General features: G+C 37.8%; 1 protein-coding gene across 2 annotated transcripts in view; it reads right to left on the bottom strand.

Annotated features, from left to right (window-relative positions):
* Nucleotides 1–15,357, bottom strand: part of nrxn2a (neurexin 2a) — a gene marked incomplete at its 5' end in the record, with an annotated part of 403,284 nt that overhangs the window by 43,022 nt on the left and 344,905 nt on the right. For both annotated transcript variants that reach the window (XM_079834263.1, XM_079834264.1), the window contains one exon: nucleotides 10,049–10,230. In XM_079834263.1, the coding sequence (XP_079690389.1) occupies nucleotides 10,049–10,230 (182 nt within the window). The remainder of the gene's footprint in view (nucleotides 1–10,048; nucleotides 10,231–15,357) is intronic.

Below are 15,357 nucleotides of genomic sequence, written 5' to 3'. Positions count from 1 at the left end.
ACAAATGGAACGCAAAGCTATAAGAACACCGCGCTGGAGCTGCTTTGCAGTGTTATTATCTTCTTCATGGTCGATTATGACCAAATGCAGCCTTCATTGGGAGAATCTGACTCAATAGAGGTCAGAAAGACGTGTGTAATTCAGCATCCAACAAACTGCTGTGCCAATGCCTCTCAGAATGCATTTCAAAAAACTTAATTTATGCCTCATATGTTCACTAACTGTCCTTGTGGAGAATCCAAAGTCAATCATCAATAAGGATTGTTTTGCCACAGAAATCCCACTAAAACCCACCAAAGCTCACTTTGTTAGTACATCCAACATGTCATGGGCCACGTATACACTGCAGATTATCATTTTCAAAATAAGGTGACAAATATGCCCTATAAGTAATGAAATTTCAAAGTCAAGAACCACCATATAAGCATTCTATAACATAGTAGTTTATTAAATAATATGAAACGGTTTGACTGTATTGTTTTGAATTTGTCAAGGGCCCTTGTCCCCTCCATCTGGTACACCACTTCTATGACATTTACAGTTATTTTATTTATTTATTTTTTAAACAATTTTGTTTTCCGGGGTTAAGCATTAGTGCACATTCAACCAAGTGTGCAAACCAGGACAAAAGCACACACAAAAATGCTCAAGTTGGGTGCTCGAGAAAGGAAATAAAAACAGAAAAAAAGTCAGCACACCAAGGCTCCAAAAATGCAACAATTTAATAATGGACTCTCACACCAGTGGCGGCGTTTCACAAAAACCTAGGGTATGTCATGAGTCCTTCTGGGCATACAACAATGACGTTCCCAAATAATCACATTATATCTAAACAAAATGTGGACAAAAATCCACTAAAAGAACTTGACAACAGACTTAACAACAATACAAAATTAATGCAAATACTGAAACAGCCCCAAGCCTTCACTGTGTCCTAACCAAACGACAAATAAGAAAAATTATCTTTTCAATGTTAATTGAATTGAGTTTTTGTACTAACCAGATTGTATTTTACAAACAGTTTTTTATTTCTGTGCTGTTGTGGCTGGAACAACATACAAAGTATGATTATGTGCTTTATTTAATATAAAAAGAATTAAAAGTGAGTTTGACTATCATTTTTTGTGATCTTTATAGACATCGCCTTACTGAAAGCAACAATGGGTAATTCCCCTCAGGTCTTAAAAATAAATTAAAGGAAACAACTATGTTCAAACTGTCAACTCAAGGTGAACAAACAAGTGTATTCTATGATAATAAAATAGTTTCAGTCACTCAGTATGTATTTTTAATCATGCTAAAATGGTGTGAGATTTAGGAATTCAATATTGTACTTATCCATTTAGTTGTACTTGCAGAGAGAGCCCACCCACACGCTCTTCTGATTGGCTGTGATTTTTGATTGATTGATCTCGGGTCGAGTCTGGTTTGCCGCTAAAAACCTTGTCGCATCGCGTCTGGTTAGGACACAGCGTTTAAATTTGCTTTTCAAAGCTGCAACAGAACTAACTAGCAGCATCATGAGCTGTTTATTTCCTCTGCTTGTCTGAATGCCAGGGTATGGCAAAGAATAATACTAATTCTTAATAAAATATAAATCATTTAGAAAGTACATATGGTGTTATGTTAAAAACGTGCATTTTAAAAGTGTATAAAAGTAAAGGTCAAAGTTCAGAGCAAGACAAGGTGTGGCAGGACCAAGCGATAGCCTTCCCCAGTTTCTGTTGAAGCCAATATGGAAGTGACTTAAACTGCAACTCATCGACTGGCCACTAGGGACAGGCTCCAAAAGAGAACAGAATCTCATTGAGCCCCATGTTAAAATGTCCAACTTTACAGCAGAAAAAAAAACATGTTTACAGCCTGGTACACATTGTGTTCTGCATAATTAATGGCGTGGCCACTTTGAGTGACAGGTGGATTGCCATTTGTCTGCTGTCTGTTAGTCATCACGTCACCTCAGCCCCAGCCACGTCACGCCTCTTTGCACATTTTCAATTAGCCGAGAGTGACGCGCTGCCAAGATGGCAACAGCCGACTTTGAGGCTTCAAAAACTCTCTTCAGAAACCTATGGGTGACGTCACGGACACTACGTCCATATTTTTTTACTGTTTTTGGCAGGACACACAGATTGTGCGGCTGTCACTCCCAAAACTTTGCAGTGTGTATGTGTCCACAGTTCAGTGAGCAAGACGATGAAGAAAATTTGCTGAATAACTCAACTCTTTTCACAACAATTGCACCTTTAATTATTACGCCACACACTGCCTTTTGACAGATTTTGCCTCCTTTTTTTAATCACGGCACATCTGTCTAGGGGATACACACCACTAAAAAGAATGATTTCCCTGAGGTGTGCTGCCGCCCCTGGCATCTGTTCCATAGCCAAAGTGCACCTCGACCAGTCAAATGCGAGATGGATGGTGCAGTGACAGAGCTAGAGCTGCTGCACTGAGCCCAGCCAAAATGTGCCCATGAAAAATACTGTACCACAGGGCAGTGTTTCCCAGCAACTTTTTGACTTGAATACCACCACAGCCCCCGCAGTGCAGTATGACTACAAATGTGTTTTTCTGCATATCATTTAGCATTATCATTAATATTATTACAATGATTTACTTTTAACCTAAACACATTCAATACTGTAGGTGAAAAACAATCTCAGCAAAAATCTTCCCTACAAGCTGATACAGTTTAAGAAATATATATAATTTTGAAAAATGTCTCTGGATATATACATATAAATATAAGCAAAATATAAATTTTTATAAATATACGGTATCTCGAGAAGTATATGTCAGAAGAACTTGCCGAGATAAGGCTGTTCCAGGACCAATATAGGCACTATCTTTAGAAATAAACTGCTACATTCTCGCCGGAAAACTCTTAAAACAACATTCTGTGACAATTCTGAAAATAATAATGGCTTTTCTCCTCTCCCATTGCTGCTGACTGGGAGAAATGCTGCCCATTTAAAGCGTACAGAGACACATGAGAGATTCACACTCTAAAAGTTATCAGCACTTCTGGAAGGCCTCTCAGCCAATCAGATTTGAGGGCCTGAACTAACTATTGTGTAGTTTTATGGTTGATTTCCTAGTAGCTCTTCTTGGGAATCGCCGACCACCTGTATATATTTGGGTTGGCGCAGTATACAGAAACTGATCTTTGAATAAAGAACACTTATATTTAATTTCTAAAATGTTTCTATGTTTTTAATTTGGTGAGATCAAATTCTAAATTAATTAACTGAATAACTCATTTCCCTTGAGCAATGAATATAAAATGTGCCAGCAAAATGGGTCTGGTGTTAAACTGTTCTTTTGTGCTCTACTCCCTTCCATAGAGATGGCCTTTGCCACAGGGTGCTTTCTAAAGTTGCTTAATGAAGGAGACTTACAGTGGGCTGTGATTGACAAAGGCCAATTTAATCTGCCTATTAGTCAAACACACGGTGGGAGCAGCTAATTGTAGTGAGAGGCGCTCCAGTTCCTCCGTTTTACATTTCCAGAGACATTTTGTAGCTTTAAATGATGCAAATCGAATTGTCTGAAACATCTCTTTAAGCTTTTGTCCTGTTATACAACAGCAAGTTCCGGTCTGAGTGTTGTCTCAAGAGTGGTGATATAACAGTTCAACAGTACTGGGACTTTTTCTGTCACTCCACTTGTTAGTGTTGATTTCAGAAGGATTGTCAATCTGGCCATTACTGGCCAATCCCTTTTTCTGTAGGTTACATCTTTATGCCAGTAGGTGGCAACAAAGTGATGGTGTTTATGAACGAGTCATTGAATCATTCATTCAACTGATTTTTTTTCAAACCCACTGAATCATTCAGGAATGAAACAAGTATTGAAAATTGTATTTATGAGTGAGTGATTGAATCATTTAACTGATTTATTCAAACACACGTGACCCTCTCACGTGGCCTCATGGGATAGTAAAGTGTGCACCAGATGCGCACTTCAGAATCTTGCCGGAAATAGTGAGTCATCTGGGTAGTAAGTCATATTCGGATGCAGTCACTGTTTTAAACAGTGAGTCATTGAATAATTAATGCAGGTGATTTATTCAAACACACATATTCATTCAGGAACTTAAAAAGTTAGTGTCTTTATGAGTGAGTTTAGTGTTTAGTGTCATACAACTGTTTAGTGCTCAGGAACAAAACATCGCTGCTGTGCGTTTTTTTATGAGCAATAGTTCAGTTTGCTGTGTGTTCATTTTGGAACTGTTGATGGTGCAAAAAAAACAAAAAAACATTCACACAATAACTGGCCAGGGATGACGACAAAACCCAAAGACTAATACGCCCCTGGTTCCATCAAGATTTTCCTATGGGGTTTTATAATGGGGTTTTTCAATTTAAGCCTGTTGTAAACATAACTTGATGATACTATGACGTTTTGTTCTTCAATGTAAATTACACACCCATACGAAAAGTGAATTTTGAAGCAGTTGTTTATTTTTGAAAATGTATGTTTTTAATAATTAAGTGTATGAGAAAGTTTAGGATGTGTGCAGTTTACTTTGTAGAACAAAATGTCAACGTATTGTCAAGTTGTGCTTATCACAGGCTTTATTTGATTTAACTCAAAAACACATTATAAAACCTCACAGGAAAATCTTGAGGGAACCAGTGGCGAATTAGTCCTCCGGGTTTTGATGTCATCCCTACACCAGCGGCCGAATCACAGGAAGTTAAGCAGAATCTCACCGTTTCTGTATTGTAATCATGTACCAGTGTAAACAAACAGAAACACATTGGTAAGTACAACCACAAATGGCCACTCAAGCATCTGCCATCCTGTCTGCGTTCCCTTTTTGATGTCTGGGCCAGCTGGCAGAGGGCACCAGGGTCACAAGTTCACATACCCAGCCGTGCTGATATCATGACCAATGGGTCACAGTCTGGGTGGCACCCACACTCCGATTCAAGCCCTCTCTCCAGGGGTCCAAGGTGTTCGGTTAACATGGCCACCAAGACCATAAAGCTCTATTAATCCATCACTCTGTGCCCCTGACAGGTGGGCAGGTGAACCCTGGGGCACCCACAATGCATGATGCCAGCAAAATGGAGGAGGCCAGAACCTTGGTTCAGATCGATACACACCCACCCGGAATACAAAATGAGTTGCTATTCATTACAAGCCGTAACAACCCCTGGCTCTGTCTCATTCATCAGCCTGAGCTGTTTCTGCTCAGCTATCATCTAACCTCAGACTCCGTGGGTGAATAAACGATGCTACAAACCCAAGCAACATCATCAGAGAGAGAGAGAGATAGAGAGGGGGATGAGTCGTAAGAGAGAAGGAGAGGGAAAACCCTGAAGTCAGCCGCATAAGGGCCGCCGGGCTCTGCTACGCCCACCGTAGTCAGTCATTCCATACATCTGTCATGCTCACGACCAATTGGATTATCTGTCCTTGGTTGTAATTTACAAGCTCAAGTAAATCCTGCTACATGAAGGACAAATTTTGAGGCGTAAGCCGAGTTGTCTTGAGAGCAGCGTGAAACCTTGCATGCTATTTGCCACGCCTCTCCTTCATAACTCGCCATTTATGTCTACCATAAAGTTTACAGACTCGTTTTTATATACAACCAAATATTATTTACGACACAAGCCAAATCATGGAGTGCTGTAATCAAGGTTGATGCCATCGCCTGGACCAGTTTACTGAGGACAGAGGCTTTTTGATTCAGTGTTCCCCAACATTTTGTCAAACATGCCACCAGAGCCCCATCAGAAAGGCTCAAATATGCTGATAGCCTTTATCAGCATAAACAATAAACTAATAATATAAATGATAAGGGGGTCAGACGAAAATTTCAGGGGGAAAAAGACAAAAAATGTAATTTACATTATTAATGTACATTACATTACTAATCAATCAATGAATATATTTTTTTAATAATTTTGTAATTAATTATTTTGTCTACAATAAGTGGTCACTTATTATTTATTATTATTTTAAACAGTATACATTCATCTTTGCACATGAAAATACTAAGCTGCCTTGATATGTAAAAAATTTAATGGAGGCCAGCTAGTGGTTGCTGTGCGAGTAAACCTCACTCCTATGATCTCAAGAGAAGCTCTAGCGACAGACGCTAGAGATTGTAGCCTTTAGCGTCCTTGTTAGAGTGTCTGACTCTCATGCCAGCAGACCAGGGTTCGAGTCCCGCTTGGACGGTTCGAGCAGGAGGGGTTACATATATGTTACAAAATGGATTCAGTGAGTGTTTTTTAAAAACATTAAAAACACAAACAGCAGCAGGTATATTAGGCTACTGTCACTTTAAGACCGAATGCACAGATCAAATATACTGATACTGTACACATGCGTTTTCTTTCTCAACTGTTTACGTTTAGTTAAGACATAACTGACTGTGTTTACTCGCCGAGACAGGCTTTTTTTTACATTAAATTTGTTTGCATTTCCGTTCATGCGCAAGATGACGTGAAAAAGAATTAGTATTTGTGCGCTCTCTGAGACGCTACTTTCTGGGCATGCGAGTAATGCATTAAGTTCCCTTTAGCATTATGTCTGTTGCTTGAAAATTTAAATCGGCATGGCTTAAATTTTCGTGACAATGCAGCATTGGCTCGTCAATTGTCCCGAGCGTCGTTCATGTTTGTTCACGTTCATGTTGACACCGTTTCATATACAAATCTCAAAATCACTGTTGGGGTACATTTGTCCCCTATGTTGGGAATCAGCATTCTGATACATACCAACACAGAGAAAAAGCCATCAGAAAAGATGTAAAAAAAAATCCTCCACAGATCCATCCTTCAGCCCACAGAATGGGAGGCTCTTGTGCTTTGTGCCTGTGACGAGAGGAAGAAGTTTCTGAAAACAAGCCCCAGTCTGTGTCTGGCAGAGCAGCTGCTCTCAGACTGTTTATGGCTGTGCTGCCATGGAGGCTCACAGTGTGAAAGTCGACAGTTCACGCTGAATTAATTATTCATTCGGAGGAACCTTATTAAAATGCATCTTTTTTTTTTTACTCCCTCGAAATATAATTGCAAGTAATAAGCCAAGAGGTCAACGAGGCATTTACAAGCTTGATCTACCGTCATACTATCTCAGCCCTATGTTATTTTAACAGGCTAAATTAATATGAAGGGGTATGTTGTTTTCTTTATAAACTGTTCAGCGATTAATGATTCCATCATTTTTTGGGGTAATTTTCTCCTATCTGCCTGGGTTGGTAAAGGGGTGTGCTTGGATCTTATCAAGGAGAATTTAATGTAAGGACATAGATTCTATTCATCATTTGATCCATGAATATGGCTTCATATGTCTGGAGCCCCTGAAGCGTTCTCCGAAATGATTCAACTTAAGATTTTTATCCAAGTCAATTTGCATCAGTTTCCCTGTCAGCAGTTCCCGAACTGAGTGAATGGAAATGGCAAAGACTACGTCAGTAGCATTGCTCACACAAAAGCCTCCAGACAAAATACATACCACAGTTTAATCACAGAAGAATGAAGGTGCGTTCACACCGTGTCAGAATCAGAGCCAACGCCAGGACGCATGAACTATGGGGGCAAACATAATTATGGAGGGGGTCATCATGTTCCGCGGGGATGGGGTGGGGATGGGATTTTTCCTTTTTTATTCAAAATATTCACAAACTTGTTAAATATATCATGAGCTATCTGATGTACTCAGATTGTCAAATATGTGCAAGTGAATGTGTTTTTAAAAAAAAAACACGTTTATAATAATCTTTTTAGTTGAGCTATAATGCGTGATGTTAACATGTTAGTTTGTGCCCAATTCAGGAATCGTATCTGTCAGATTTTCATCAGGAAAAATTTCAAACATGTTGTCATATTATGACTGAAAGGATCATTATTGCTGCTTCCATAGACATCCGTGTGTAACTATATATATATACACACATTTTTTATTTATTTAAATGTTTATTCAAATGTCTGAAACCTAAAATTAACATTATGCATTTGAAATCACTGAATAGTTCACTGAGCTCGTCCATCTCTGGCTCAGCACCAGCCAAAGCGTGAAAGCTCATTTGAATTTAGCAGTTGATCATGTGACACACTGAACGCTCTAATCACACTGGTGTGATCGTACGCATCAACAAGTTAAAGTCGATCGCGTTTCGGAATGGAGGGTGGAAGGACAAATTGAAACTGAGGGGGCACAATTCATATCTAAAGGGGCAATGCCCCCTCTTATTAATAATTGTAATAAAGGGAGAGAGTTCCATAGGCGAGGGGCCAAATGGCTAAAAGTTTTAGCTCCCATGGTAGTTAAGCATATACATGGTGACACAATAGAAAGTGAGAGTGAAAATCAAGAAAGTTCGTGTGAAGGGGTATAAATATGAAGAAGATCAGTAAGGTATGGAGGAGGGAGATTGTGAAGTGACTTGAATGTGAGAAGCAGAACTTTTGCCCCCTTATAGCGCCGGGCCTGGTCGGAATTATCGTAATTACGAGATTCTGGTATTTTAAAAGCATTCACATCCCTGTAGAACAATTGTAATTACAGTAAAACATTACGTGTACCACCTGACTGCTGCAATGTCATGTGTAAACACTAAAATGTAGTTAAGCAGTTATTTTGTAATTCCTATCACTATTGTTAATGTCTTAATAATGCAATAATCTAAATAAAAAATTAACTAAATACATACAATATCGCTAAAGCAGCTAGTACATATAATCTTATGTCCCACTAAATGAACTATAACTTTATTAATAAGCCATATGGATAATGACTTGTTACTTGTTGTATAATGGTTTTGTCTTCTGATTATTCAGATTACAAAAAAATTCATTTAGCTCCAATTAGTGTTGCAATAAAAATGCATAATTCTGAATCAAAGGATGAGAGCAGCTCCAAGTAGAATGGCCAGTGGCTTTCATCTAGTATTTATGGTTATTACAACATAGCATAAATGCATGGCATAAAATTTTCAGCTCTGTATCAATGTCTACAGTAAATGGACATCTGACACCCAAAAAGTTGCCCTTTTCCCACTTAAGCGACCAAATCAACAATAAATTATATTATTTTTCATTAGTTTTATTTACGTTTTTAGGTATTATTATTATTATCATAAAATATTGTACATTGAAGTATATAGTTATAAACAATAGGGTACAACGGGGCATTTCATTTTATTTTCCTCTAAACTACTAGATGTCACAAAATCTTGCTGCAACACTTTCCAAAACATTCGCTTTTGATGATGCATGTGGAAATTTGTCTGATCCTTGATGCAATCACGGAAAGCATTGATTCTGTGATAATGTGATCTAATATTTTCTGTTTTTTTTTTTTTAAATGTTGTACATTTAAGTAGCAAATGAGAATCGCTAAAATTATTGAATATATTTTGAGACAAAGTTCTTTTTGTTAATGATTTTCAGTTTTATTCAAAACATATTATTTTACCTACATAATAAGTATTTGTATCAATACTTTGTGCCTTTTGCCCCGTGTTGATGAGCCTTTTACCCAAGGTGCCCACCTTTCCACCTCATACATTTATATACGATTTTTAAACACACAAATCACTTTTATGATTGATTTTCACACAAAATCTGTTACTCAATCAATGTTCAATAAAAACATATAAATTGTTTTCTGCAATCATACACAATGGGAGTAGTGAAAAGTGCCCCGTTGTACCCTATAGATTTTATTTTTATCACTATTTTTTATTATCAATCACACTAAACTATTTGCTACTTAAAAAAATAATTGATATTATTCTAAAATATTGTACCTTATTAATAATATTAAACAATATTTATTATTTTATCATACTATATATGTTTTACACCACACTAAACATGTCTAACTGACAGTCCTACAGTTCCCTTAAAAAATGTCATAAACCTTTCAGATATTAATACAGCCAAACTGAGCTGAAAAAATGAACAGTGCAATAAAAAAGACATTAGAGCCACCTGTGAGTTAATATAGAGCCTGTAGTGGACTGTAGGACAATAAATAACCAAATTAAGAAGCCTATCAGAGCTTCAAACTGAGCTGTGATACTCACAATGTGCAACTGCAGGTAGTCTCCGAGGCCCTGGCTGCTCTCCACCTGCACCAGGACGGCGTCACTCTGCTGGGTGCTGAAGCCCACGGCCAAACGGTCCGCCCGGGTGCTTGGCCGATCATTGGGGGCCCAGGTGTACGTGATGAGTGCTCCTCCTCTCCCAAAAATATACGTGGTCCCAGCTGCCAAATGAAGAAAGACATTAAACATGAGCTAAACGTTCAAAGATGTTGCATGAGACAAAGGAAAGTAAGAATGAAAGTGAAGATGTGGAGAGGCACAGCAGGAGGGATGCAGCAATGTGAATGTGTGAGGCAAGATGGATGCTAAAGAACCATCTCACATCGCAACCCTGTGTACTGCCTCATATGAGATAAAAGCATCTCTGTCTTTAATAGGTTGCCATCTGTTCAGATGTGCCTTAAATGCTCAGTTGCATTGTTTCCTTAGTGACAAACATCATATTCAGGTCTGCCATTTCAGACACAAGCATCCTGCGCCAATTTGGAGCTGAAATGTCCACTGGCCTTGAAAAACAGGGCCCATTTCAGTGTGAACTTCACCAACTTCTTGCCCTCTTGTTGCTCTTTTTCTTCACTGCATACTTGGGCGCTAATATTTCACCACGAACGGACATGGCATTGAATCACAGCAGCTGTATAGAAATGAGGGTCTGAAATGGAGCCAGTGCTGTGCTGCGTCAGCTTGGTAAGAAACCACCGCAGGGCAGGACGGGTGCCCGACATGCTTTAAACTGCCAAGCTATCCGCGCTGAAACAGCCCTTGAGAATGAACCTGGGCAACTGCGTTGACCGATTTGCCAGGGTAAAACGAGGGGTTGTAATGTGAGCTGCCTCACTGCTGAAGCACAACAACACAATAATAAACTGGGTGAATAAAGTCCAGCTATACTTAATGAACAATGCAGATAATTTTTTTAGGTTCACAGAGACAAAAAAAAAATAATTTTTTAGATCAAACTTCAATTTTCTGAGGCATTTTAACTACTTAAAAAAAAGAAACAAAAGGTATCTTAGCAGATTAACCACAGGTGAACTCCATTGACCTGTTCCATTAGGTCTGAGAACCAGTATCCAAACACTGGATGCCCATTTCCATTCATCCCATTGGTCAGGGCTTCAGACTGACACATCTTCGCCAACTACATACATCACATGAAATGGATGTTCTTGGATTCAATGGCAATACATTTTTGTGAGTTGTTGGTTCGTTCTGACGCGTATGGACCGGATGCTGCATTGCGATGGCATTCCACAATTTTTCCTTGTGTATCCACTGTTGAGGCATGTTTCTTTCTGGACTTCATCCTGGACTATGCTGACTTATTCTTATTGTGTGTCTTTAATAGTATTTTGTGTTTGATGTTATTTTTTGTTGCACTCTAGATGCAATGTTATTTTTATTTTGTCAAGCAAAGTACAATGTACTTTTAATGTAAAGTATACAATTAATATACTTCATATTTAATGTTAAATGGCACTTTTTAAACAAATGTAATAAATATTAAAAAGTATATTTATAGTATATTTATAAATATGATAACGCTATTTTAAGGTGTCCGTGTTATGGTGTTTGCACACCAAAAGCGAAGCGAATATTTGCATCACATTACTCTCGGGAAAACTTTTTTTGCGCGTGAGGGGTGCTTTGACAAACATTATCAACAACATTTCTTTCTGCCATTTTTTAACAACTATTGCTGCTCTGTATCTGTTGTTGAAGTCCCAGATACGCAGACGTGTCTTGGTTCACAGCACCATCCAGAGGCACACACAACTCTGTGAATTTCACCATCTTCTCCAGGAACTGCGCCTGGATGACAGCCGCTTCCAGCGCTACTTGAGAATAAGCTTTTCAATGATTGGCTTGCGCAACAAAGCGTCATGCAAATTTTCCGCTCAAGTTGATATTTTTCAACTTGCACAGAGGATGCGATTGAGGCGAATATGGCGTCACCCTCTTCGCGTCATTTGGGTCGCCCGGTGCGAATTTGCGTGTATTCGCGTCTTTGCATTGACTTTGCACGCAATCTACTTAAATTCGTGTTTGGTGTGCACACACCATTACAGTGTAATTATACATTTAAGAACTGAGTACTTTTAATGGTAACATTTTATTTTACAGTGTCATTGTTACATATGTTGCATGTAGTTACTAGAGTAATAACTATACATTATGCATAATTACATGCAACTAACCCTCAAACCAAACCTTAATCCTGCCCTAACCCTATAGTAAGTACATGCTGTTACTCAATATCAGTCAGTACTTAAATGTATAAATTAATTATAGTGTAACAAAAACACCTTAAAATAGAGTGTAACCATTTTAATTGGCAACAAATACTTACCAGGGTTTGGTTTAGGGTTAGTTGCCCGTAATTATGCACATTTTACTGTTATTACTACAGTAAGTACATGTAACATATGTAACAAGGACACTGTACAATAAAGCATTGCCATATAATGTATATAAAAATAATATAAAAGTAAATGTTGGTAACACTTGTAACATTTGCTCATTAAGGTAATGCATTAACTAACGTGAACCAACAAAAAGCAACATATATTTTGTTTACAGGATTTGCTAACCTTTGTTAATGCAAGCAATAAAAAATGCAAATATTAATTGTTTGTTCATGTTAGTTCACAGTGTATTGCACCTAATGTTAACAGATTTTTAATTATATATCAGTATGTATCAATAATGTATAATGTAAAAATGTTAATTGTTTTAACTACAGTAGTATGCTGATATCAACCAATAAAACATTACAGTAAAATGTTATCAAGATGTTAAGATTTGAATAATATTTGCCCCAAAATACTCCTAGGAATTTTTTAAAGCAGGACATTAGCAAAAAAAAAGTGCTTGTGCTACATATTTTATCTAATGGAATGACATTCATTTTTAAGAGGGGCTAAAGTGTTCAAATAAGGGTCACTTTATGCTGGTTCTAAATAACATATTTAAAAGCTCTGCTACAGTATGAAGTTATGTCAGGTGCTCTCCATTTGTTACGCTCTGCATCTGCTTCAAGGACAGGTATTTGGTCACCATTGGTATAATGAATACTAGGGTTTTCTTGAACTCCCTCCCAACTGATTAATGGTTTGCTAAACGACTGCTCTTTTTTCTCAAATCTCACCTAAACATCAGGATGCCAAAGTGGAGCCACCTGTCATTGCTGGCGCTTATGGTCGTCTAAATGAGCAAACAGAGGAGGTGTGGGGAATGTAATTAAGTGTTCTGGCGAGTGGTCCCCTAGGCGGGATGTGGGTTACAGAGTGCTGAACACCTGCTCATGAAAGCTGCTAACTAACTTGTTGAGTTTGGGCCGCCATGCATCACAACAACTGCTTGAACTGCTAAAATATGAGGAATGGTAATAATGAAACGCTAAAACACATGGGATCAATCAGGCTTATTTGTTTAATTGGAGATAAAGTGTCTGTTGTCAGCAGGGTCCAAAATTAACACTCACCAAGAGCTAAATGCAAGTCAAATTTGGTATTGGCTATTAAGTCAATTAAAGCTGTTTGCCAGTAACTTAATTCAGAACTGCAACATTTTAAATCAAATTATAATAATGATAGTCTGACCTCTCTGATTTAAGCGCCATATAATTCAATTGAAGACCCACTACCTGAATGGAACATTTTTAGTTTATCTAGAATGCCTGATTTTTTTTCATCCATAACTCCATGATATGACACACATGTGGAATATTTCTCACATTAATCCACTCAGATGAAAGTATCAGGAACAAAACTACAATGTGTTCTGACATTTGTGACAGGCGCAGTTTCGCTGAGAGACGGATACTGACTCATCTCATATTATTCTGTGAAAAAAACAGCTCAATAATTCCAGTGTCAAAGCAATTTAAATATATATATTTAATAAAAATAATGGAAAATACTGTTTCATGGCTGTTAAGGAATATTTATGACTGGGGATGTTCTCAATATACTCACCAGTGGCAGTTGGGTTGTCAGCCTACTTCACTTCATAAACCATATAGTGATCTAGACAACCCATGTGACTTCCGTGGCCCAAGGACGATTTTTTATGGGACGTTTAGACTGGCGCTTCACAGCAGAGGTGAAACTTAACCAGTGCTATCATGATGCAATCAGAAAGTGTATAAAGTCTCCAAAACAGAATTGATTTCCTCACTCTGAAGGAATAAGAATTTATCGGCCTGGTTATTTTCTAAATGTTGGAACCTAATTCCACTCTATATCATTTTAAGGCTGTGCTAAACGAATCAATATCACTTCACATAGGCCTCTGATAATGTTGTCTGCCTATATACGCCTTACATGGGTTATGACCTATACTCATTTATCTGCCCTTGAAAATTATCACATATAACCATTTGTACCATTTTCTATAGATGAAAGAAAGGAATCCTTTTTTTTTTTTTTTTTTTTGCAAATAAACATTTGCTCATGAAAAGAGGATTCAGATATGGTACATTTAAGCCATTACTGTGCACTCAAAATATCCGTATTATCCTGAAATGGCTCTTTGTCTTGCTTTAGTGTAGTGGAACAAGCAAGGTCTGGTGCATTAAGTTCCTGATAGGTTAAGCATTTGTAAACAGTGTTTAATTCTATAAACACACTGAATGAACTGTCCACACACACCGTCTTTGGGGAAAAAAGTCTTGGAGGCAAAAATTCAATTTTCCTGCTTCAGTTACTTCCTGCAACTAAAAAGACTTGGCCTGTGTATTGAGCAAGATAAAACCAGTTCCTGAGCCGTGTGCCATTTAAAACCAATCACAAAACAACTTTTATAATCCTTACTATATGTAACAGGAATTTTGGACAGGATATATTGAAGGGCTTTTGCCTTTTTTAGGCTATAATTCTCACAGGGAAGAATCATGGTGTTTTGAAGGAGGTATTAGCCTTGATTAGACACATTTCTATATAGTGAAAATATGTTTTTTTATTTAAAAATTGTACATATGAATATATAAAAATATGTTATATAAAATACAATAATCATCTAATATACACACGTTTAGTTATTTGAAAGGACACGTTGGACACATTGTTTGTATATGCAGCAAGATATATATGATATAACCCACACACTAATACTAACCCTCAAAGCAAATCATCTGCATTTATATATATATTTGCAATTACAGAGGTCAAACGTTTCCTGTAGTTTTTCACCAGGTTTGCACACACTGCAGGAGGGATTTTGGCCCACTCCTCCACACAGATCTTCTCTAGATCAGTCAGGTTTCTGGCCTGTCACTGAGAAACACG

Source organism: Gobio gobio (assembly GCF_949357685.1).
Source record: "Gobio gobio genome assembly, chromosome: 14".
Classification (NCBI taxonomy): Eukaryota; Metazoa; Chordata; class Actinopteri; order Cypriniformes; family Gobionidae; genus Gobio; species Gobio gobio.
Note: the sequence above shows the minus strand (reverse complement) of the source record. Positions and strands in the feature narration are given on the sequence as shown.